At 49.8% G+C, this 20,350-nt stretch overlaps 5 protein-coding genes across 5 annotated transcripts; 4 read left to right on the forward strand and 1 right to left on the reverse strand.

The window, feature by feature from the left end:
- The first annotated feature begins 86 nt into the window (after positions 1-86).
- On the forward strand, positions 87-3,323 carry LY89DRAFT_619467 (uncharacterized protein). The gene is made up of 4 exons (XM_018210877.1): positions 87-635; positions 704-1,089; positions 1,143-1,550; positions 1,597-3,323. The coding sequence occupies exons 1-4, from the start codon at positions 479-481 to the stop codon at positions 3,115-3,117; spliced, it is 2,472 nt and encodes an 823-aa protein (XP_018069863.1). The 5' UTR covers positions 87-478; the 3' UTR covers positions 3,118-3,323.
- Positions 3,324-4,050: 727 nt separating this feature from the next.
- LY89DRAFT_114858 (RabGAP/TBC) lies at positions 4,051-6,953 on the forward strand. The gene is made up of 4 exons (XM_018205104.1): positions 4,051-4,958; positions 5,026-5,202; positions 5,255-6,377; positions 6,434-6,953. The coding sequence occupies exons 1-4, from the start codon at positions 4,240-4,242 to the stop codon at positions 6,836-6,838; spliced, it is 2,424 nt and encodes an 807-aa protein (XP_018069864.1). The 5' UTR covers positions 4,051-4,239; the 3' UTR covers positions 6,839-6,953.
- Positions 6,954-15,763: 8,810 nt separating this feature from the next.
- On the forward strand, positions 15,764-17,410 carry LY89DRAFT_588059 (uncharacterized protein; the record flags this gene model as incomplete). The annotated part of the gene is made up of 2 exons (XM_018209462.1): positions 15,764-16,793; positions 16,878-17,410. The coding sequence occupies 2 exons, from the start codon at positions 15,764-15,766 to the stop codon at positions 17,408-17,410; spliced, it is 1,563 nt and encodes a 520-aa protein (XP_018069865.1).
- Positions 17,411-17,543: 133 nt separating this feature from the next.
- LY89DRAFT_115133 (uncharacterized protein) lies at positions 17,544-18,009 on the forward strand. Its single transcript, XM_018205105.1, has one exon. The coding sequence runs from the start codon at positions 17,678-17,680 to the stop codon at positions 17,957-17,959; it is 282 nt and encodes a 93-aa protein (XP_018069866.1). The 5' UTR covers positions 17,544-17,677; the 3' UTR covers positions 17,960-18,009.
- Positions 18,010-18,432: 423 nt separating this feature from the next.
- Positions 18,433-19,486, reverse strand: LY89DRAFT_115252 (uncharacterized protein). The gene is made up of 3 exons (XM_018205106.1): positions 19,311-19,486; positions 19,104-19,245; positions 18,433-19,048 (listed from the first exon to the last, which is right to left on the reverse strand). Exons 2-3 carry the CDS (start codon positions 19,188-19,190, stop codon positions 18,527-18,529), a joined length of 609 nt encoding a protein of 202 aa, XP_018069867.1. The 5' UTR covers positions 19,191-19,245; positions 19,311-19,486; the 3' UTR covers positions 18,433-18,526.
- Positions 19,487-20,350: the final 864 nt, after the last annotated feature.

A 20,350-nucleotide genomic window follows, 5' to 3' on the forward strand; every position in this document is an offset into this window, starting at 1 on the left:
TTTCAATGACAATATGAAGGGCTGCCAAGCGATCTGAATCACTATCACTTTCAGGGAGCTGCCCCGCCATAACACCGCTGGTCGCGTGTCTTCTGTCTGGAATAAACTACGATTCAAGACAACATCCCCAGAATATAGCCCTAGTCGACTGAGACCAATAGGAGATTACATCGCAGAGCCTCTTCGTGACTTCAACAAAAGAGAAATTTTCCATAGGTTCGGGTGCTTGCATCAGAAGAAAGGAAGGTGAAGTACTCCTGACACAATAGCTGAGGTGGGAGCCTCGTGCACGGACGGTCGGCTTTGTCTTGTACAACACCGTCATTTATCTTTGGAAACAAGACCACCGAATTACAACTCCAAATTCTAGGCTACCAGCGCATTCCCCAGAGCATTTTCTCTGCAGACTGACAATCTGACACCTTGGATGACAACCACCAGACAGGCACGGACTGCATGAAGTCCTCCCCATCCAGCAATGGACATCGGGGACAATGAGGGGGACCTCGCAGGCTTCCCAGAGGCACCCACAAAGAAACCCAGAGTGCTGCCCGACGACCTCCCCCGCTCCCTAGACGATCGAAAATCCGTCCCCCAATACACCGGCGAGACGGAATTCTACGATGGATGGGGAGGTAAGTTCTTCCAACCCCTCCTTCCCAAAATTATCTGAAACTCAGGCAACTAAGAAGGCGGCATGCAGGGCAATCACAGTTCCTCACCACTCCCGTCCTGGCGAAACCGCTCGAATTCAAGAGTCTGAGTCTGGATGATCATGGCTACGATGATGATTTGACGACGCAGAAGATTGGGGATAGTGAGACGAGACTTATGGAGATGCTTGCAGCGCAAGCCGCACACCGGGATGGTTCTGCCAATGCCTCCGAAGACGAAGACACTGTTGCGACGAACGAGAAGCTGTCTGATGACGAGAAGAAGGAGGTTCTTCAGAAAGCGCTGAACATGGCGGCTAGTAATGGGGACGTGGAACGGATCGAGAGGATATTGAAGGGGAAGGCGAAGGATTTTGTGGATATCGATGCTCCGGATGAGGAGGGCACTGCTCCTATCATCTATGCGAGCTGTTTTGTGAGGATCCTTGCTTGAAAAAGGAGGTGAGACGAGTGCTAATCTTGGTGTAGGGTCATGAAGCGGTGGTGACGGCTCTACTGGATGCCGGGGCGAAGGTCGACAATCAAGACAGGAACCAGTGGAGTGCTTTGATGTGGGCTATGACAAACAGGCATAAAGGCATCACAAAGGCATTGCTGGACCATGGAGCGTCTACCGATATCAAATCTTCTTCCGGGAGGACGGCGTTCGATTTTGTGGCTCCGGACAGCGAGATTTCAGAGTATCTACATGACAGTGGATATGGGAATCAGATAGGAAGCGTGGGAGTAGGTGGAGACTGGTACAACGAAGGGCTCGCCGAAGACCGGTTCGAAGAAGAGATGGCCGAGAATGAGCTGAGAAGACGAATGATGATGGATAGTGCTCGGGATCTGGAGGTTGATATAGGGAACATGGGCATGGATGACCAACCAGAGGTAGGATTTCCAGAAATGAAGTCAAGTGCACGCTAACATAGAAAAGGACCCAGAAGAGCTTGAGGAAGAAGAACAAGAATTCGACTGGAGCAGATGTTTGCATGACCAGATGTTCGTATTCCAAGAGAGCGAACTGAGCAGAATTCTCGACATTATCATCACCAACATGACACCTCAAAGATCACCATCACAAAAACCAGTTCCAGCCAACGTCCTATTCCTCAGTGCGAGATATGCGCATTACCACGCCCACCATGATCTTCTAGCTAAGCTTCTCATTACTGCTATCGACAAGATCAACGATGTTGTTGAGACTCATCAATGGGATATGACGATTTTGGCTTTCTGGATATCAAATGCAACTCTTTTATTGCACTACTTGAAGAAGGATGCCGGACTATCAGATTCTACTTCGAACTTCCAATTACAGCTGGCAGAGCTGATCAATGAGATCTTCATATTGATCATCAGAGATGCAGAGAGAAGAATCGATAAAGTCCTGGACTCAGCGATGCTTGATCACGAGACTATACCTGGGTTCGAAGATATTACATTTCAAAACGAATGGAAGATCTTCAAAAGGAAAAATCAGGTTAAGGAGGAGCCAGTAGAGAAGAGGTACCGACCACCATCACCGAAAGCGCGAGCAAAACCCTCGCCAAGGAACGTGACCTCCTTACTGTCATCAACGTTGTTTGTCCTGGACTTATATGACATCCATTCTGTCATTACTGCGCAAATTCTTGCCCAGTTGTTATATTGGATAGGGGCTGAGCTTTTCAATCGGATTATGTCGAATCGGAAATACTTGGCGCGAACGAAGGCCATGCAAATCCGAATGAACATCTCGAGTCTCGAGGACTGGGCTCGGGGAAACAATCGACAGCCTGAGCATTACGAGCATGGATCGATGACATCCAGTGGTGAGACTACCATCGACTCGGCTCGAACACATTTAGCACCTGTCATTCAGCTGTTACAGTGGCTTCAATGTTTTTCGTCACTAACACAAGACGACTTCGAAGCTCTTGTGAGCACCTTACAACAACTTACGCGACTTACACCGCAGCAATTGTTACACGCTGTGGATCATTACAGACCCGAGGTCGGGGAGAAGGGTCTTCCGAGGAGTGCAAAGAAGTACTTAATGGATCTGCAGAAGAGTCTAGCAGAAAGGAAGCAGCAGCAACGAATGTCGAGGCGACGATCTGGCGCACCTGTCACACCCACCAAGAAAAATGGCCAAAATCCCAACACTCCGGAATCCAATGGAAAGGGTGCGCCGCCGAACACCATGAAACCATTGCCGGCCGATCAAATCCCGGACGACGACGACGATGCACCAGAGCATATGTTACTTGACCCCGCCCTGATGCTACCTTTTTCCTTACCAACAAGTACAGATATGCTTGTGACCTATGGAGCTGGATTCGGAGGATTGAATAGAGAACGGGAGAGGAAGTACATACCTACCGTTCCTGCGGAATTCTTGACGAAGCTCGATCTGAGTGGAGGGAGAGCGCAGTCTACGTATGAGGAACGGGACTGGGAAAATGAAGATCTGTGAGTGTGAGTGTTAGAGTGTGTTACTCAAAATGAGACATGGTGGGACTACGGTTGGGCAGAACAAAGCATAGGGAAAGAGTGGCAGCATTGCGTGGCGTTTGTGGGGAGTGTCCAGATTTCACAGCTGGCAGATATGTTCTCAATTCGGATGCTCATATGATATCGAGTCCTTGCATGATAAGAAGAAGAATATATTTCTGCCAAGAGAAAGACTCTGAATCTGAATGTGACATTGACTTGTTCGATAAGGTAGGGTAGCATTAGATTGTGGGCTGCCATCTATGTCAGCCAAAGCGAGTATTGGTCAGGGGTAGGTCGGGGGGCCGCTACCGACGTCAATTGGAGACATCAGATGAACGAGAGCAGGGAAGAAACCGGGGGAGAGAGACATGCAGGTCCAGCAAGCAACGGCCACGTGATGGATGCCAACACACCCCAAACAGCTCATCAATCAGTTGCAGCTTGATGATTCACTTTCATTGTCAAGCGGACAAAGGTGACGGTCTTCGCTCGCTTTCCGATGTCGAACCACTGCGTTACCCGCTCGTTCTGATCTCGAACAACAACTGCGTTACCCGCCCGCTGCTGTCTCGCCGACCTTCAATTCATCGCATCACACCAGAATCCAAACTTGAAGAACAAGAACTGCCGTCAGCATCAGTTGTTCTAGAAAGTCTCTGGTCGGGCTCCTGTGCAGTTCTGTACCTGCGCTTTGACCACTGCCGAAGCCCGCTCTCCACTTAATTGCCCTGTCGGTGGCTTGATTGGCGTTCCGACCCTGGGCTGTCCCCATCTCGAAATTCCCCAATCTTGCTTCTCGCTCCCACCAGGAACAAGCTTCGATCTCAACACCACCGGGCGCGCATCTTCAAGACTTCTCTACCACTCTTCTCGCAAACACTTATTTGCTTCCTACACACTCCTTTGCTCTTTTCCGACGCGTTCGGTATCCAATCTTTGCTGCGCAGAGAGTTTGATACCGAGTCGATCCACAGAGACATTCCTTGGAGGCAAACACGCGCCTTACCACACACATAATTTAAGAGGGGCCGACGCGAATAGCATAGCGTACCACGTTCCACTACCTTAATTTGCAAGCATCTCCTTTCGTCGACGATGAGCCATGAATTCTCCTTCCATGACAACTATCTCTTCGAGAGATAAGGAGAGAGACTCACAAGGCGAACTGCAGCCCGATTCTCTGACAAGCAGCTTCAGTAGTCGGCGCATCAGAAAGGGTGGATTCGCATACGATGTTCCAACTTTGACATCGTCTGCTACCAGAAATGAGAACGGAATCGAAGCGCTGAGTTATGAAGATACAACTGCCGGCAAACCTCCCATTCCTGTCATCAAGGCCCCTCCACGACTTCCTCCTACCGAGACACATCCTGCGCTGAGGAGAACCAGTCTGTCTGCTGAAGAAGAGAAGAAGCGCGACAGTGGTCTTACGACTACCACCAGATCAGATCCTAGATCAAATAGTCTTGCTGGAAGCACACTGCAAGACAAGGAGCGGGAATTGGGCATCGTAATCGACTTCGACGCGAACAGTGCGCTTGCGAACACTGTGAGCCTTGCGCCCCCTATGTCTGCAGGCGACGAAGGTTTGAGAAAGAGCGAGACGAAATCTTCTGGTATAGGCTCGCGATGGAGAAAATCTAGCAACAAGAAGAGAAAGAGTGAGGCGGAGGACTTCACCCCGCTCAGCACGCAGATTCCCACGCATAGCTTGATAGATGACGAGACTTTGGAGAGTATACAGTTCTCAAAGCGAGGAAGTCTGATGTTGCTGGGAGATAGGGTCAGATTTGGGCATGCGCGACCATATGCGACTCGCAGGTATGAGTCGCAACCACACGTTAAGCGTGAACCCATGAACTTTTTTAGCTGACAACCACGTTAACAGACAACCAAGTTTCTCGATGCTCACCTCGCCCGCCATGAAGATCCTTCCGGAAGACGTAGAAAAGGAGTCGCAGAAGGTGCGCTCCATGTACGAGCAGGGCAATAATGTGGCGTGGGAGGACGGCCAATATTCCTCTCTCGCCCAAAATATGGCAGGTTTGACGACTGAACCCGGAAAGTGAGTACCTGCAACCATCGCGACGACAAACACGTTAGTTAACAGTAACTAGGTTTGGCTTTCTTGCTCCTCCTCCTGGTATCCCATTCAACAGACCTGGTAGCACCTTATCCGTTCGAAACGAACATGAGCTGGCAGGTGGTATTGAAGACTGGGAGGATATTGATGGCAACGAAGTTGATCGATACGGCTTCATTGACACGTCACAAAGAAGCTCCAGACCAGGAACACCCGAGCCAAGAATCCAACGTGTGTCCACGATGTTGCAACTTGCGTCGAACGCTCCAAGAGTGAAGAGAAAGTGGGGTCGGGCAACGACATCATCAGCCGCATCACAAGGAAGTTCGCAAAAGAAGACGCCAAGCCGCAAGGTTTCCGCCAGATCTGTTACATCCCAGGGCTCTGACTCTTCTCAAAGAAGCGCTGGTGGTCGCATCAAAGCTGCCTCCAAGCGCCTTCCTGGCAACAAAGACTGGAAGTTGATTCAAACTGCAGGTGACATGCTCACTCTTCCTCCGGGATTAGCAGACATCGCCGAAGATGAAGAAGGTGGTCGCGCAGCCAATGCCCAGAAACTCAAGGAGATTGAGCGAGGAGAGAAATGGAGAAAGATGGCCAAGGTCGTCAAGTATGGCGCAGCCGGTCAAGGCATGCAATTCGAGTTTGATCCCAAGAATCCCAAGGTCATCGAACGTACTTGGAAGGGCATCCCAGACAGATGGCGCTCTGCTGTATGGTATTCGTTCCTAGCTACTTCAGCCGCAAAACGACAGGATACGATACCAGATCAGCACCTTATTAATGCGTTCCATCGCTTCCAGGTTGAGAGCTCTAGAGAGGATGTTCAGATCGACGTCGATGTTCCAAGAACTATTAACGCTCACATCATGTTTAGAAAACGCTACACGGGTGGTCAACGACTTCTATTCCGCGTCTTGCATGCATTCTCACTCCAATTCCCCGAGCCGGGCTATGTTCAGGGTATGGCTGCGCTGGCTGCTACTCTGTTGTGCTACTATGACGAAGAAATGGCCTTCATCATGATGGTTAGAATCTGGACTCTCCGTGGTATGGACAAAGTCTACTCCGATGACTTCCGTGGATTGCGTGCAGCTCTCGACGAGTTCGAAAAGGACTGGCAAAGCAACAGCGGTAGTGGAATCGCCAAGAAGCTCGTAAGTTATTTCCTCCCACCTCTCGCTCTCTGATCTCCACTAACCCTCCTGACCAGGCCGATCTCGGCATCAACCCAACTGACTGGGGCGTCCGCTGGTACCTAACCATCTTCAACTACTCGATCCCCTTCGCAGCCCAACTCCGCATCTGGGACGTCTTCATGCTGCTCGGAGAAATCGATCCTACCCAACCGTACACCGAACACCGCCCCTTCCAAGGCAGTATCGATATCCTGCACGCTACGAGCGCTGCCCTGATGGACGCTGTGAGAGAGATCTTGATGGACGAGGAAAGCGACTTCGAGACCGCTATGAAGGTCATCATGAGCTGGATTCCCATCAAGGACGAAGAACTCTTGATGAAGGTCGTTAGAGCCGAGTATAAGCTGCACAAGAAGAGTGATTGGACTCCTGCTCCTCCTGCTCTTGCTGAGACGGCTACATTGCCTGCTATGCTTTGATTGATTGATTGCGCTACAACGACGATGGCTTGGGCGGTTTACTTTTTCTGCCTTTTTTTTGCGTGGAATATGTTGCTTTGTTTTGTCTGGTTTAGGAGAGCTTTATACCCCCGTGTTTGTGTTTATTTGGTTTACGAGGCGTTCTGGGAATTCAACAATACAATACGATACGATTGAGAGGAATGATGAAGGAAGAAGGAAAGAGAGAAATGACGATGATGATGATAGGTTATGTAGAGTAGGTTAGTTTGTAATTGTAATGGAAAATAGTGTAGAAAATTTTCGAGGGTGTGGAAGTGACGCTTCTCTTCTGTCGTTGTGCTGTAAGACCGGGTTCTTTTCTATTGATCTGGGGTGAGTGGGGTGGTTGTTCATGGCTTGGCTCAGCTGAGCGCTACTTAAAGTTATGTATACAGACTCTATTAGAAAGTCTACATATCTCCGTGGATTTTTGAGTCTGGAGTTGTCTCTTAAGTGGTATGTTCCGGGTCTTTGGTAATAAAGGCTTTGTCGCTTTGTGCGTGACAGAGTTCAAGTTAAGCTTTGAACTCAAGTATATAAGCATGCATTTTCCTGTCTTTCAAGGTTGGAAGTTGAGTTATCATTCTCTTGCGAGTCTCCGTTGCCCTCCAAAAGGGAAAATTCAGAACAACTAGATCGCTTTCTTTCCCCTCTTTCTTCCTCTCAAATCCCAAGAAAAGCACAGTCAATCCGAGACAGATCATTACTTTCACTCTCAATCGCTACTTTTACTCTCAAGATTTCCATCGCTACTGTAGACTATTTCATCCCACAACCATCCACGCCATCATATCCCCTTCCCAGGCTTCCTATGTACACAAGAAGTACCTACAGCAGAAGAATTAACCTTCGAGGTCCTCTGACTCAGAATACCCACAGTTGCCTATCAATCACCATTCATCTCGACACCTACCTACCAACTTACCAACTTATCTCCCGAGGTCAGGGAAACAGCACCAAGCCATTCTCTCCTCTCAATGGCTAAGGTGAGGGAATCTCCATCTTAGTTTGAAATAACGCTCGACGTCTACTGTACCTATTCGCCGGAAAGCCTACTACTTCCACCATGCCGTTGTCTTCCCTCCGTGATCTATCTACGTCTCCAGACTGAAAGAGAGAGCGCAGGATTTCGTGCTTGCACTCGTAATGCGTTGGACATTTTTGTTCCAGCAGCTAATGATGAGGAGGAGAAGGGAAGGTAGTTTTGCAATCAGAAGGGGATGAGGGTGGGGGTGCGGTTGGTTCTACAAAAGTTGAGGACAGTATTTGAGGGAGAAGGGAAAGTAGTCGATGCATTAGTTTCCCGTTGTTGAGGATAGGTTGGTGAGGGGTTTGGTTGCTTGGGAGGGGATTGAGAGTTCTGGTGTTTGTAGGATTGATGATTATGATTCCTTTTAGTGAAGTGTTGTCCGAGTGGGTCAAGAGCTAAATAGTAAGGATCTACTTGTTCAGAGCGCAGGTGTCTGTGATGGAGAGTGATGCGTTGCGATCTAGAAGTATAATCGTCCGAGAGATATAGAAAGTGATTCGTCCAGCAATAAATTCGGCTCGCACTTTTTCTTTCTTCCTCTCTCTCTATCAGGTGACATAGCCACTTGACCGCTGGCATGATTCTGGGGTTCGTGGGTGCGGATCTTGAGAGCTGGAGTGCTGATCGTTGCGAGAGTGAGATGTAAGGTACAATGAATTAGATGAAATGGGAGATGTGCTGCTAGAGTTCGTGGGAAAGGATTCTTGAGGATGTTTCGCACGGTTCGAAGATGACTGATCTAAGCTGTCTATCTTTCAAAAGTGAGATTTCACGGCTTTCGCAGGAGAAAACCTGACTTGAACCTCTGGGCTTGCTTGGGGGACTGTGTCAACTATCAACGGCCACCATCCTCTGCACTCTGGAAGAATGATGCGTGAGAATGCCTGTAGGAATTGCAGATTTGGTTACAAGGTCTGTTGGTGGACGGTCGAGCTCTGTTAGGGGGAAAATATATCCAAATCTTTGCAATACTTGAAATGAAGGAAGTCAAAGCTTGTTAGCTCGACCTACCGATCTAGTGCCAACTTGTACCTCCATCTCATTCTAACATCGAAAATTCTGCAGACCACTAATATGGAGAAATCTTCCTAACTTGAGCAATAGATCTTGTGCCCAACCGAAAGAATCGCTAACCTTAAGCTTCCGTCCGAAGTCGACGCTCTGGCAACCGTACCCAACACTCTCGGCACCTCAAAATATCACACTAAAAAGCCGACTTGTCCATAACTTTGAGTGAAGCTTCAGGTAAGAATAAGGTTACGATACAAAGATAACCTTTCCATCGGTCAAGCATATAGTTGCGATTGGATGGATGGAAAAGCCTCTTCAAAGGTTAAGACGTCCATCATCTGAGCTCAGTCCACCGCCTCTAAATGTACACGCAAGCCATACTGACAGCAGCGGGCAAGATTACGAATACATGCCCGTGATGAGAAGGAAGTATCATGTTGACTGTCCATATGAAGCGCTTGCATCAGGACTGACATCTCAATGGGGAACGGAAATAGCTCCAGGATAGGAGTCCCTGGTCATAATGTCGAAAGAGGACATCGGTGCTTGTCATGCTGACTTATGCTGATAAGTTGCTTGATATAGCATCGCCGCACAACATACTAAGATGTCAGAATGACTGTGTCCTTCCTAATCATGAAGGAAGAATTCGGCCGCAGATAGAGTGCCCAAAGTTCTGCTACCAGACTTCTCACATGCATCGGCTTCAAGTACATCGAAGATGCCGTACCGAGCCCGTGAAGGAGACAGAAAGTTCAAAAGGCGACCCTCGTGCTTCACGCTTTGTGAGTCCAAAGATATATTATTACAGGTGATCCATGCCCAAAGTACGCAGATAGAAAACGTTACATGACGAGGACGAATGAAACATGCAAAGGAAGCAGGGGCTGTGAAAGGATTCGCATCCTTCTTGCTTTCTGTGGACGTCGCACTGAGCCGCGTGCATGCAGCATGGCCTGCACAACATGCATTGGAAGAGCATAACCGTACGCGAGCCGCGAGCCAAAGTTATTCCGGTTGATTCAATGTGAAGGAAGAGCTATTGGGTGTCAAAGCCACATATGAACCGTTGTGGCTCGAACGGTCGACTTTCTTGGAAATCAAGAAGACAAAAGCAGATGGCCATCAACGGACATTCTGGCCGTAGTGATTTTGAACTTTCAGCTTACCTCTTGGTTACTCAAACTTCGAGGCCGTGGTCTGGATCTGATAGTGTGCTCCCTCAGGCTCGTTCCGCATCTGTAGTAGCACTTAGCGGGTTGTACGAGCTATACGAAATCATGCGTAGATATCGTGACATCGCTAATAGAGTTCTGCCATTGCCTGGCCCGCACACTATTGAGGAGGAACAATACTACTGCTTCCCGTGTTGGCAGCAACAAAGTTGGAGAGGGGATGGTTCTCTCGGTTCTGCCGTGACACTCAGATATGATGGGCCGCATTAGCCCAAGTTAACTCTATTATGCCAAAGCCTCGAACACCAATTCGTCCGCCAAGCATAATCCTTTTCGGATTTGGGCACGCAAGCTATAAGATTAGATGCAACAACAAGCCACTTTCACATGATAGTGCCAGACCTAGACAGGAAGTTTGTTGGTGGCTCAAAGAAACTCTTGTTAGCGTGGTGAGGCGTCTCGAGTTACCACATCTCGCTATGCCCTGTACCGAATTGGGCGATCATTGACTCGATTGGGACGAGACCAACAGAGTGGTGGGGCCGCAGGGACGATTGGCGACGGAAGATGGATGCCGCGGAAGCGTTCTAGAATTTAGGTTCACGAAGTTTGGCCTCGTGGCTGGTGATGATCAATGCTGAAGATCAATGCGAGGCGACAAATCAGCCACAGCAAACCGGCGTTGGATTTCCCTAGAGTTTTATCGATAAGACTATGATGGCATTATGGGGCATCTGATTGTACCATTTGCCATGTATCTGCAACGCCGTCTGAGAACGTCCAGAACGGCTCACTCGGCCGACCGCTCAAGGAACTTCAGTCGCGGGCTGTTCGGAAATGCAGCCGTTCCCCGTAATGCTTGAGGATGGATGAGTCGAACAACGATGAACCTGTTTTTGCAGGCATTCGCATCCCAGAATTATCTCCTGATGGGGTAGTTCGACCGTTCCGTAGCAGGAAGTATGAAGGTAGTGTGGGATGTCGGGTAGTTATTCCAAGTTCTTGGTCCCCATCATCCAGTCGTTCCGTCTCGACATCCCTGGGAACAAAGATCTGCAATCCCGCGTGCTCGACCCGTGCTCAAACCCTGCCGACTAGGGTTGCCCCACGGTAAGCCCGCTTCATTGGGCCAGGAAGATCCGTCGCATCAATTCACGGACCCTTGATTTGGAGTCATCAATTCTCCGAACCTGCGATTGAGATCTCTTTGGTACAGGATCGACCTGAATGGATTGGAAACCACGCGGTTTGAATAGCTCTCTCGCCACTGGGGTGGTCATACAGACGCAAAATGTGACGGAAAGACGGAGGCGATCGACATTCGAAGCGTCTTGACGGCTGCGACAAGCTGTCAGAATGCCTTTCCCTCCGCGAATCAACGAGCATCAGATATTAAAAGCTGTCGCCTCGACTTGCGAATTGTCGATCTTTCAGCTTTGTCGATTCGGTTTGTGTAGGCAGGACGTTAGGGATTGGTCTATATTGCTTTGTGCCACATGGTCCCGTCCAGCTCATCCAAAGTTCGAGTTTGGGTTCTCCCACTGACTCGGATCTCGAAGAGAGACATTGTAGCCCTTAAAGTTTCAGACCTGCAAAAGGTAGCACAAGAAAATCCCGGTTGGCTCACATGTAGAAAAAAAATCAAAGTCAAGTAGCTCGACACCATGTGCTGCCACACGACGCCAAAGGCTTCAGCGCTGCGGAATGGCAAAGAGTACCAGTGTCAATATCATAGATGATCTGCAATCGATTCCGCCACGTGACGGGATCTATGATGTTGTAAAGCTCGAAGTCGGTCTGACCGAGCCGTCTTTAGTAATCGTACTTAAAGTTGCATGCCTTGTGCCTTCCAGAACATCTCGTAGACAGTTCTGAAGAAGAAAGCTGCATGACAATCTGTGCTGATCTCTATAATCTTCCGGAACCATTGAGGATCTTGAGGACACAGTAGGATGTCCGACAAAAGCATTATCGATGTATGATTCGTGGCTCAAGATCTTTGGTTGGTGAAATGCGGCTTCCCGTGACATGACGTCCCCAGAAGATCTTTCAGCCGCTGCAGAAGCTTTGATCGAATTAATTGTCTATGCTGAACTGTATGAGTTGGGCTGATCAGCCTTGAAAAGCTTTAGTGTCACCAATTCTGAGACTTGACACTGAGACCATCCCAAGGAGAGTTGTGATGTCTTACTACTAACAATGTTAGCAAGTGATGGTGGAGACATGTGTTGAAAGTAAGACTGAGCAGGCCGACATTCTGCAAGCCAAAGCTCTTTTGGGAGGATTGATACACATTGGTTACCTGGATAGACTCGAATGTCACCCAGCTGCATGGGGCGTAAATAGCAAAATCTGAAATGAGAGTCGGTGACCTCGCACCAGCCACCCAGAACGCCTTGGAAATAAGTGTCCAGGACAATGCGCAACAGGATGGAGACAAGTTGCGGGTATGCGCCAGGTTCATCAAGTAAATTCGTCTCGGAGAGTTGACGCCACCACGCGCGCGACGTTATTTCGGGAGAATAAGGTAGTAACGAAGAAAACATTCCTCGGATTGCTGTAACAATGTATCATCATGATGTGCATACGCTCGACCGCGATCAATAGATTGAGCTCGCAGTTCTCGTGCGGTGAGCAATGGCAGCAAAAGCACTTTAAGCACGTACTATGGCTTAACAGTGGAGCACAGCACGATACCGGAATCAGCGTGACTTGAACGCTGGCGACGATGTGGTACTCGATAGTTCTGTTGGGTGCGTGCGTGCGTGCATCTCCCCGTGTCTGTTCCGGGTACATTATTGAACGAAGGAAGAGCAGAGGACGAAGGATGGGAGGCGAAGTGAAATTATGTCTATTTCTGGATCTTGTGAAGCTTTTACTGTGCTCTGTTGCGATGTGAGTGAGTGTTGTTTACCTAGGTATGGAGCTGGCAGGACACAGAAGTTGAAGCCTGAGGCCTCACATTTTGATGCCTCACAGCTTCGGGGAAATTGCATTCGACCGAAATCCCAAGTCACCTTGGACCGAGATATTTTCATAACCACCACCACGACAAACAATAACGACGCCGCAGACGCCACCGGTCCTTCTTTCACGGAGGTCACCTCTCCTGGCAAACGCCATGAAGGCATTCCCATGGTTGGACCCTCGTCAAGTCCCGACCGTCCTGATCCATTCGCCGGGCTCGGCCAGTCGGGGTCGAGGGGTAATTACGGCGCCGTGCGCCTCTTCTGCTGAGAATCTCGAATCGCGCATCGCGGGTGGATCGAGGCGTCATGATTTCCCAGCAAGATGAGCAGAGTCCTTCATCTCTTTATGACAGGCCGTTGGAAACGGCCAACCTTCTTTGAGTTCTCTCTAGCACCGCAGACCCCAGACTCTCGATGCTCACTATAGCATGCTAGCTGCCTAGTTCGGCTTGTTGCGAACGGCCCGGTCGAGATGATGGAGGGTTGTTGTTTGATTCTGGTCTTGCTGCTGTACGGGCAGGCGAGCTGCAGCGCTTGCAGAGCTTCGAATCGCGTCAAAATTCTGGTCAGGATTGCATACCGTATCTAGGAAGTCCAAGAAACGCCACAGCAAGCCTCACCAAGATGCACCAATCCACGTCAATCTGCATGTAGAGACGAGTAGCCATTCACGGCCGTCTATCCAGACGTGTAGAAAGGGAAGTCCGGCGGAAGAAGACATGGACCACCAGCAGCATGTCACCCAAGTACCCAGGGAGCAAGTACCGTACAACACCAAATGCCACCACAATTTCACCTCACACAGACTCACCAAAAGCACTCTCCACGCATCACGAATCACGGGATTCAAGGACGCCTACAGTGTGATGGCCCACAATGGTTAGTTAGCACGGTGAGCGGGTTGGCAGTTCTTCCTTGCTGCATAGGACCGTACAGACAGACCTCGGACGAGTAGCTATTCCAGGCAATACGCTTTCCGAAGGGTGCGTATTCGAATTTCGCGAAGCACACTTGAGCCACTGATTCTTCTTTTGGGCCTCTGCGGTGGCCACTCACAAAAGGGCATGAGATGAGTTAATCATTTAGGATTTCAACGACTGGAGATGGATTGGTCCTTTCATACCGGAGCAGGGCTTGCTTACGTTTCTTCTTATATCGTCAAGGATGATTGGATTAGTCTGGTTGGAGGGATCCAGGACTGCAGATCGCCTGTGTTTCAAGGCGTAGGAAGAATTGGCGAGCGATCAGGATTTAAGATCGTGCTAGGACGGAACCAGCTCTAAGCTTGAGGATCCCAGCCGCCTCGGTAACCGTATCCTGGAGTGCACAAAGGAGCGTGAGGACCCATGCAAGTGTCAGAATCCCTGGTCCCTTCCCAAACATCCCGGCAATCGGTGTCGCTGTCCCACCCGGAAAACTTGCACTCTTAGACCAGGAGCTTGGGGTTCTTGAATCTTGATCGTTGTCATAGGCGTTTCCCAGTCGCCAGCGCTTCATGAGAGACATCCACGGCCTCCAGCTTTGGTGAACAGTCAAGGTCACGTCGGGTGTGGTGTTGACAAGAGTAAAGAAAAAAAAACACTGTAGCAATATCACCGTATGCATATAGCTTGCCTGGATATGGCCATATTACCCCTCCAGCCACATGCAGCTTTGGAGCTGCTGACTTCAGAAACAAAAAATCCACTTTGCTGTAGGGTACTTGAGCACCCAAGACCTGCAGAAGCGCCCACTCACATCAGCCCAACGCTGTCAGCATCGAAGCTTTTTTGGATTTCTGCGCCACGACGGTACAAAGCTACTTATCCTTCAGCCCCAGTTCGGGCGGGCTGTCTAGCTGCGTATCAACAAATTCGCTACTCTGCCCGCTTCCTCTGCCAGGTCCGGCATCTTCTCTCACCCACTATCCAGGCCCGTCTTTAACATTGCGCAGGAGCCAGGAATCGACCAGCCTCCACCTCTATTCGCCCTAAGAAGACCCCCAGCGCCTCTAAGAAACAGGGAGAACTCAAGCTGGGCCAAAACATTCTGATATTATTGAAACTGTCCGTCTTCCCAAAAACCTTTCGCCACAACTAGGGTCTCATCGGAAGAATTACAAGTTATGGCTACTTCCTCTCATGCCTGTTCTCTGTAATTTTTGACCCTGCTCAGCTCCTCGCCGCCGAGAATACAGTGCTTTTCCGTCCACAATAATATCGACAGGAAATTCGAATACCCGCTGCCATCTCTCTTGCCGTCTCCTCTGATTTTGCGGATGATGAGTGGAGCGTTGTACTGCCTTTTACTTTCTTCCAGATTGCAGATCTCGACCTCAATTGGCAACTCGAAGAAAGGGCTTTCTTACTCACACCCTCTCCCAGGAGATCGTCCCAGCAGTCAGTCACGCAACCGCCTAGACCTAGAATTCCACCTGTAGTATTCTATGATTCGCGGCACCAATTAAGATCTAGAAGAGCTCGCGACGCATTGCCTCTAGGCCCTTGGTCTCGTCTGGTCTCTTCTATATACATCATCCCAGGTACTAAGACTCCTACTGCGGTGCACGGTACCTGCTTGGAGATGAATATATCCAGAGTGGGGGTGCTCTTCGATCTACATAAAAGTGTCGAGTCCCCACTCGTCAACACTTACACCTCACCACTCTTTTTTTCAAAGGTCAACACTGCCTCCACCACTACATGTTTTTTCTCATTTAGTTTCAGTATATTCTGTCGAGATGTTGCTCACTCTTAAACAGCCAGCAAATCACGGCTACAAGGTCTATTCTCCTCCTACACCACCCTCGAGCTCTCGTTTCTTGGTAGCATCGCCCTCGACTGGACACTCACTTGCTACCGTCCCTACCAACAACAAGTCTCTCCCGCCTTTGCCCTCAAAATCAATGTCGGGCCCGCATAGAGGTCTGCCTCCTCTAAATTTACCTTCAGCTCAAACTCAACAACAACATCCACCGGCACCGCCAGCACCTATAGGTCAACCACCTTTAGGACAACTGCCGGCTCCACCACAACAATGGCAAGGTGCCGAAGAGTCGATGAGGAATTGGCTGCACGCAAAAGCCGAAGAAGACAAGAGGAAGCAAGAGGAAGAAAAGACAAGACAAGAATCGCTTCGTTTGGAGCAGAGGAAGATCGAGCAAGATATGTTGAGACAGTCTTTGAATGGAGGCATCCCGCCCTACATGATTCCAATGGTTTTTGCTGGAATGGGAGGTGGAAATCTTCCAAATGCTAGCTTGGAATGGGCCCAGCACTACATGGCACAGGCGCACCATCTTCAGCAGCAACAACAGCTCCAGCAGCAGCAGTTACTTCCATCACAAGGTCAAACTTCTCCCGAGCAGGTCCAGCGCAGAGATTCGAGAGCAGTAGGCCCTCCATACGGTACTCAGCAGCATCCAGTCCCTATCACCCTTCCATCAACACCAATAGGTCCAGGAGGCTCTCAGCAGGGTTCCAACTTTCCACCCAGCTATCTGATGTCCCCAGCATCTCGATCCCGTCAGGGTCCTCAAGCGCAAAGTTCAATTGCCAGGCCGCCTCAGACGTCTCACTTACCTAGGCTGAATACGGGAGAAATCCACATCCAGCCACCTCCGGCAGGTCCAAGCATGCAAATTCTCCCAGGTCAACCAGCAAGTCACCCATTACAGCAGTCACAATCAGTTCAACAGCAGGAGTCACAATCTTCTCCATCAATCTATTTTCACCACTGGCAGCCGCCCACAACGCAAGCAGGCACATCGAGTAGTGCAAATCAGCCTACGACTCCTTCAGGCAAGAAATGACCGTTCCCTTGTTCAACAGGATTGCGTTTTAATGTCTCCCCAGATCATACCTCGTCCCCAAAGAAACGCAAGGCTACTGGACCTCAACAACCTGCACCGCCACCAACTTCACAACCACAGTACACCTCTCCTCCCTTCTCACGGACAGGATCGTCAGTCTCGAACACACCTTCGAGCCGACGAAGAGGGCACTCGAGGCAGAGAAGCGATATGTCCTCTCGAGGGCTGGATTCGTACGGACGACCCTCCAGTCGCCAAGGTGGCTTCACTTCGCGTGGTCTCGCGTCCCCAAGCCAAGCTCAGAGTGGAGAGCCAACGCAAGTTTCTACTATGTCTGCAGAAGCTCCGCGACGACGATCCGGGGGTTCACACCCCGTCTCCTCGCTTTTGGAGCAGAGCGAGTCGCGGCCACAGTCGCAAGCACATCCGCAATCTCAAGCATCACAACAACAAACGCAAGGCGATCCTCAGTACTCGGCTGGACCGGAGATGAGGCACGAAGCACGTCGTTCGTCGGTGGAGGGAGAGAGCTCTCGAGGAGGAAACGTTATCAAGCGAGATGAGGGGCGAGATTGAAAATGTTTCAGACAGAGTTTCTCTCCGGGGCCCACTTTCCTCCACAAAATTTCCTTACAGCAAGATGATCTAAGCCAAAACACGCCAGGTTTACCATGGATTCCGCCTTCAAGGGCGACGAAACGAGACGAACACGACCGAAATGAGATGGAGTAAGATTTACTTTCACCTTATGCAGAGACTGCATTCCGATTTCAGGTTCAGCTCGCCGCGATCCTGATGCCCTGAACCCTGCGTTGCATTGCTTTGCTTTGTTGGTTTGATGGCATGCACATTTTTACACTTCACATTCTGCGTCACCTTGATCCGCTTCATTCTGACGATTTAGAAGATACCCATTTATTGTTTGCCAGGTACAGCATTTGTGCATTTTCAACTGGAGTTTCGATTCGCCTTCTGACACGACGACCGACCGGAAATTGTACGCTTATTGTACATTATACTCAACTTTTTACTTCGATTCTGATTTGTGTCTTTTTATTCGAGGACAGGGCATTGGGCAAGGACCCGTTGTATCATATGATTATTTGGCATGGGAGGGTGCGCTAGACGCTTGGATTGTCTACTCTTCGTTTTGTTCTCTTCCCGCTCCCGCGCTGCGAGGCATGGACGGAAGCTGGAAAGAAATTTTGTATATATTTTTGTGGGCTTCAAAAGGAGGACGGATTTGGGAGTGCTACCAGAAAAAGGTGGAATCTGATTCTGATTCGGATGGTGACGAGAAGAAAAGCATGGATTACAGGACATGGGAAGATGCAGCCGCAATGAGCGTGAATCCGGCTCCTTGCTGGATAGCTGAAGGGCACGCAGGTGAATTTTTTTCTTGCTGAGGAACAGACATGGTCAATCAAAGAAGCTTTCCTCGCACCCGACCAGGACTTCCTTCCTAGTGTTTCCAGCATCTCTTTCCAAGCTCCTTTCTGGCTCATTTCCTCTCCCTCCAAAATAAATCAAAACAAACCTCCTCATCATCACAGGTCCCCACTGCGGAAATGGGGAGTACAGTAGATTAGCCACAGCTGGCTGGCCCAGGATGGTGAATGGGAGCGCCAAGTGCAGCAATTATACCCTTCCAGCGATCAAACATACGCGTTTCTTCTTTTCCTTGACCCTGCCTTACCTTACCTTGCCTTGTGTGCCGGTATGCTGCTTGCAAGGCTCAGGCTCAGGACGCAGCGCGAGCCATGACCACTGACCCCGATCCTGGGAAATAAGAGCCGCCCGATAAGTAAATTGCGGGGATAAAGGATGGGATGTTCCAAGGCAACGCAAACGCACGCATGCAGCACGCACAGACGTTTCAGTTTCACCTTTTTCTCGATGTGTGATATGAGATGAGATAGAAGACCCCTGGATTTGCGATTTCCGATGCTGGTGGTGGGTGGGTGGGTGCAGTGTGAGGAGTTCGGGACGGGGACGGATGAGCTTGGACGTTGCCCGCCAGTCGGGGCGATATGGTGCGTGGGTGAGCCTGGTTATGGATGGGATGGATGGGATGGATGGGATGGATGGGGACTGAGTGAGACAACTGGGGCAGCAGGGAGGGGGAGAGAGAGGTCTAGAACGAATGGATGCATGGTGGAGCTGCTGTGTACAGTACGGTACTGTAGATTGCTGATTGTCTGGATTGGTGGCCTTCTATTGTTGATGAGTGAGCCAGAATGCAAGAGAGCGAGCGAGCGAGTGAGCGGACCGGATGCGAGGAGATAGGATGGATGATTGATTGATGTCTACAGTACAGTACTGTACTGTATTGTATCCGAACTCTGGGACCTTGCATCCGGCTGCTGCTGCAGATGGGATGAAAGGCTTGTTCCGAGGACAGACAGACAGACCTACATGATACTTTCAGCCCTGGAGTTTCAAACCGCTTTCTTCGGACCGAAGAATTGGGACGAACCTTGGATCATCATCATCATCATCATCATCATCATCATCAATCAATCATCAATCATCATCAATCATCATCAATCATCATGTGGGAAACAACCGTGGTGGCCACGTTCCCACCTTTTCTTGGCATTAATTTATCATAGCACAGCCAGCAAACGCATTCCATCTTGCGCCGTTACATACCTACAATACCGTACGCAACAGACGTGCGTAACCTTGCCGTCGCTCACTTTCCACCGAACGTAGCTCTGCCGTTCGAGAAGCGGCACGGATCACTCTTCCTTCCCTTGGACCTTGCTACATACTGTACATGAACATAATTACTTGCGGGTGGACCAGACCAGAACCAGAACCAGACCTCGGTCAGGCGGCGAGCCGTTTGACGACAGGCAGGACGGCACATGGCCACATGCTGCTACTGTACGGGAGAATACAGTCCATGTACATGGTACATGGACAGCTTTTCATCACTTTTTGTGCGTACCTGCATCTCGTTTCGGCCGGAAACAGCGTCAGCAACAAAGTAGCCGTCATCAACCGCGCGCGAGTGAGCCGACGTACATTACATTACAGCGGCACAATAGAGTACCGTACCTGAATGAATGACTGAATGTCACAGGGAGAATTGATTAACAAGGAATACGACGTCCGAAAGAGGGAATCATAACGAGGCAGGAGTGAGGATGATGAGGATGAGAGAGAGAGAGAGAGAGAGAGAGAGAGAGAGAGAGAGAGAGATACAAACGACGCCACAACCTTGTTCCTTGTCATCCCTCCCTCATTTCAGCCACAAAACAGAAAACGGGTCTCCGCAATCAAACCAAGCGTTAGTTTCGAGCTCTCATCACCGTCAACAATCTTAACGTACATACGATTACGGACATCTTCAGATGAGTACCTCAGTGAAGGTAATTACGTGAAAATCCGCAAAACACTCAAGATGAAACGACGGACACGTCCTCATCGGGAAACCATGGCCAGCCACCAGCCTTGCGAAATCACCACCTCACGCACTCACTTACGCCTTCTGGAGAGAGAGATTGGGGC

This window comes from Mollisia scopiformis (genome assembly GCF_001500285.1).
Source record: "Mollisia scopiformis unplaced genomic scaffold LY89scaffold_15, whole genome shotgun sequence".
NCBI classification, from domain to species: Eukaryota; Fungi; Ascomycota; class Leotiomycetes; order Helotiales; family Mollisiaceae; genus Mollisia; species Mollisia scopiformis.

Bases quoted from the DNA above. Each gene is read 5' to 3' on its own strand.
- LY89DRAFT_114858 (XM_018205104.1), top strand. From the start codon at position 4,240: ATGAATTCTCCTTCCATGACAACTATCTCTTCGAGAGATAAGGAGAGA. The intron at 4,959-5,025 runs GTATGAGTCGCA...CCACGTTAACAG, and splicing joins CGACCATATGCGACTCGCAG to ACAACCAAGTTTCTCGATGC. The intron at 6,378-6,433 runs GTAAGTTATTTC...CCTCCTGACCAG, and splicing joins GTGGAATCGCCAAGAAGCTC to GCCGATCTCGGCATCAACCC.
- LY89DRAFT_115133 (XM_018205105.1), top strand. From the start codon at position 17,678: ATGCACATTTTTACACTTCACATTCTGCGTCACCTTGATCCGCTTCAT.
- LY89DRAFT_115252 (XM_018205106.1), bottom strand. From the start codon at position 19,190: ATGCAAGGTCCCAGAGTTCGGATACAATACAGTACAGTACTGTACTGT. The intron at 19,049-19,103 runs GTCCGCTCACTC...CATCAACAATAG, and splicing joins ATCCTATCTCCTCGCATCCG to AAGGCCACCAATCCAGACAA.
- LY89DRAFT_619467 (XM_018210877.1), top strand. From the start codon at position 479: ATGGACATCGGGGACAATGAGGGGGACCTCGCAGGCTTCCCAGAGGCA. The intron at 636-703 runs GTAAGTTCTTCC...GGCGGCATGCAG, and splicing joins ATTCTACGATGGATGGGGAG to GGCAATCACAGTTCCTCACC. The intron at 1,090-1,142 runs GTGAGGATCCTT...ATCTTGGTGTAG, and splicing joins TCATCTATGCGAGCTGTTTT to GGTCATGAAGCGGTGGTGAC.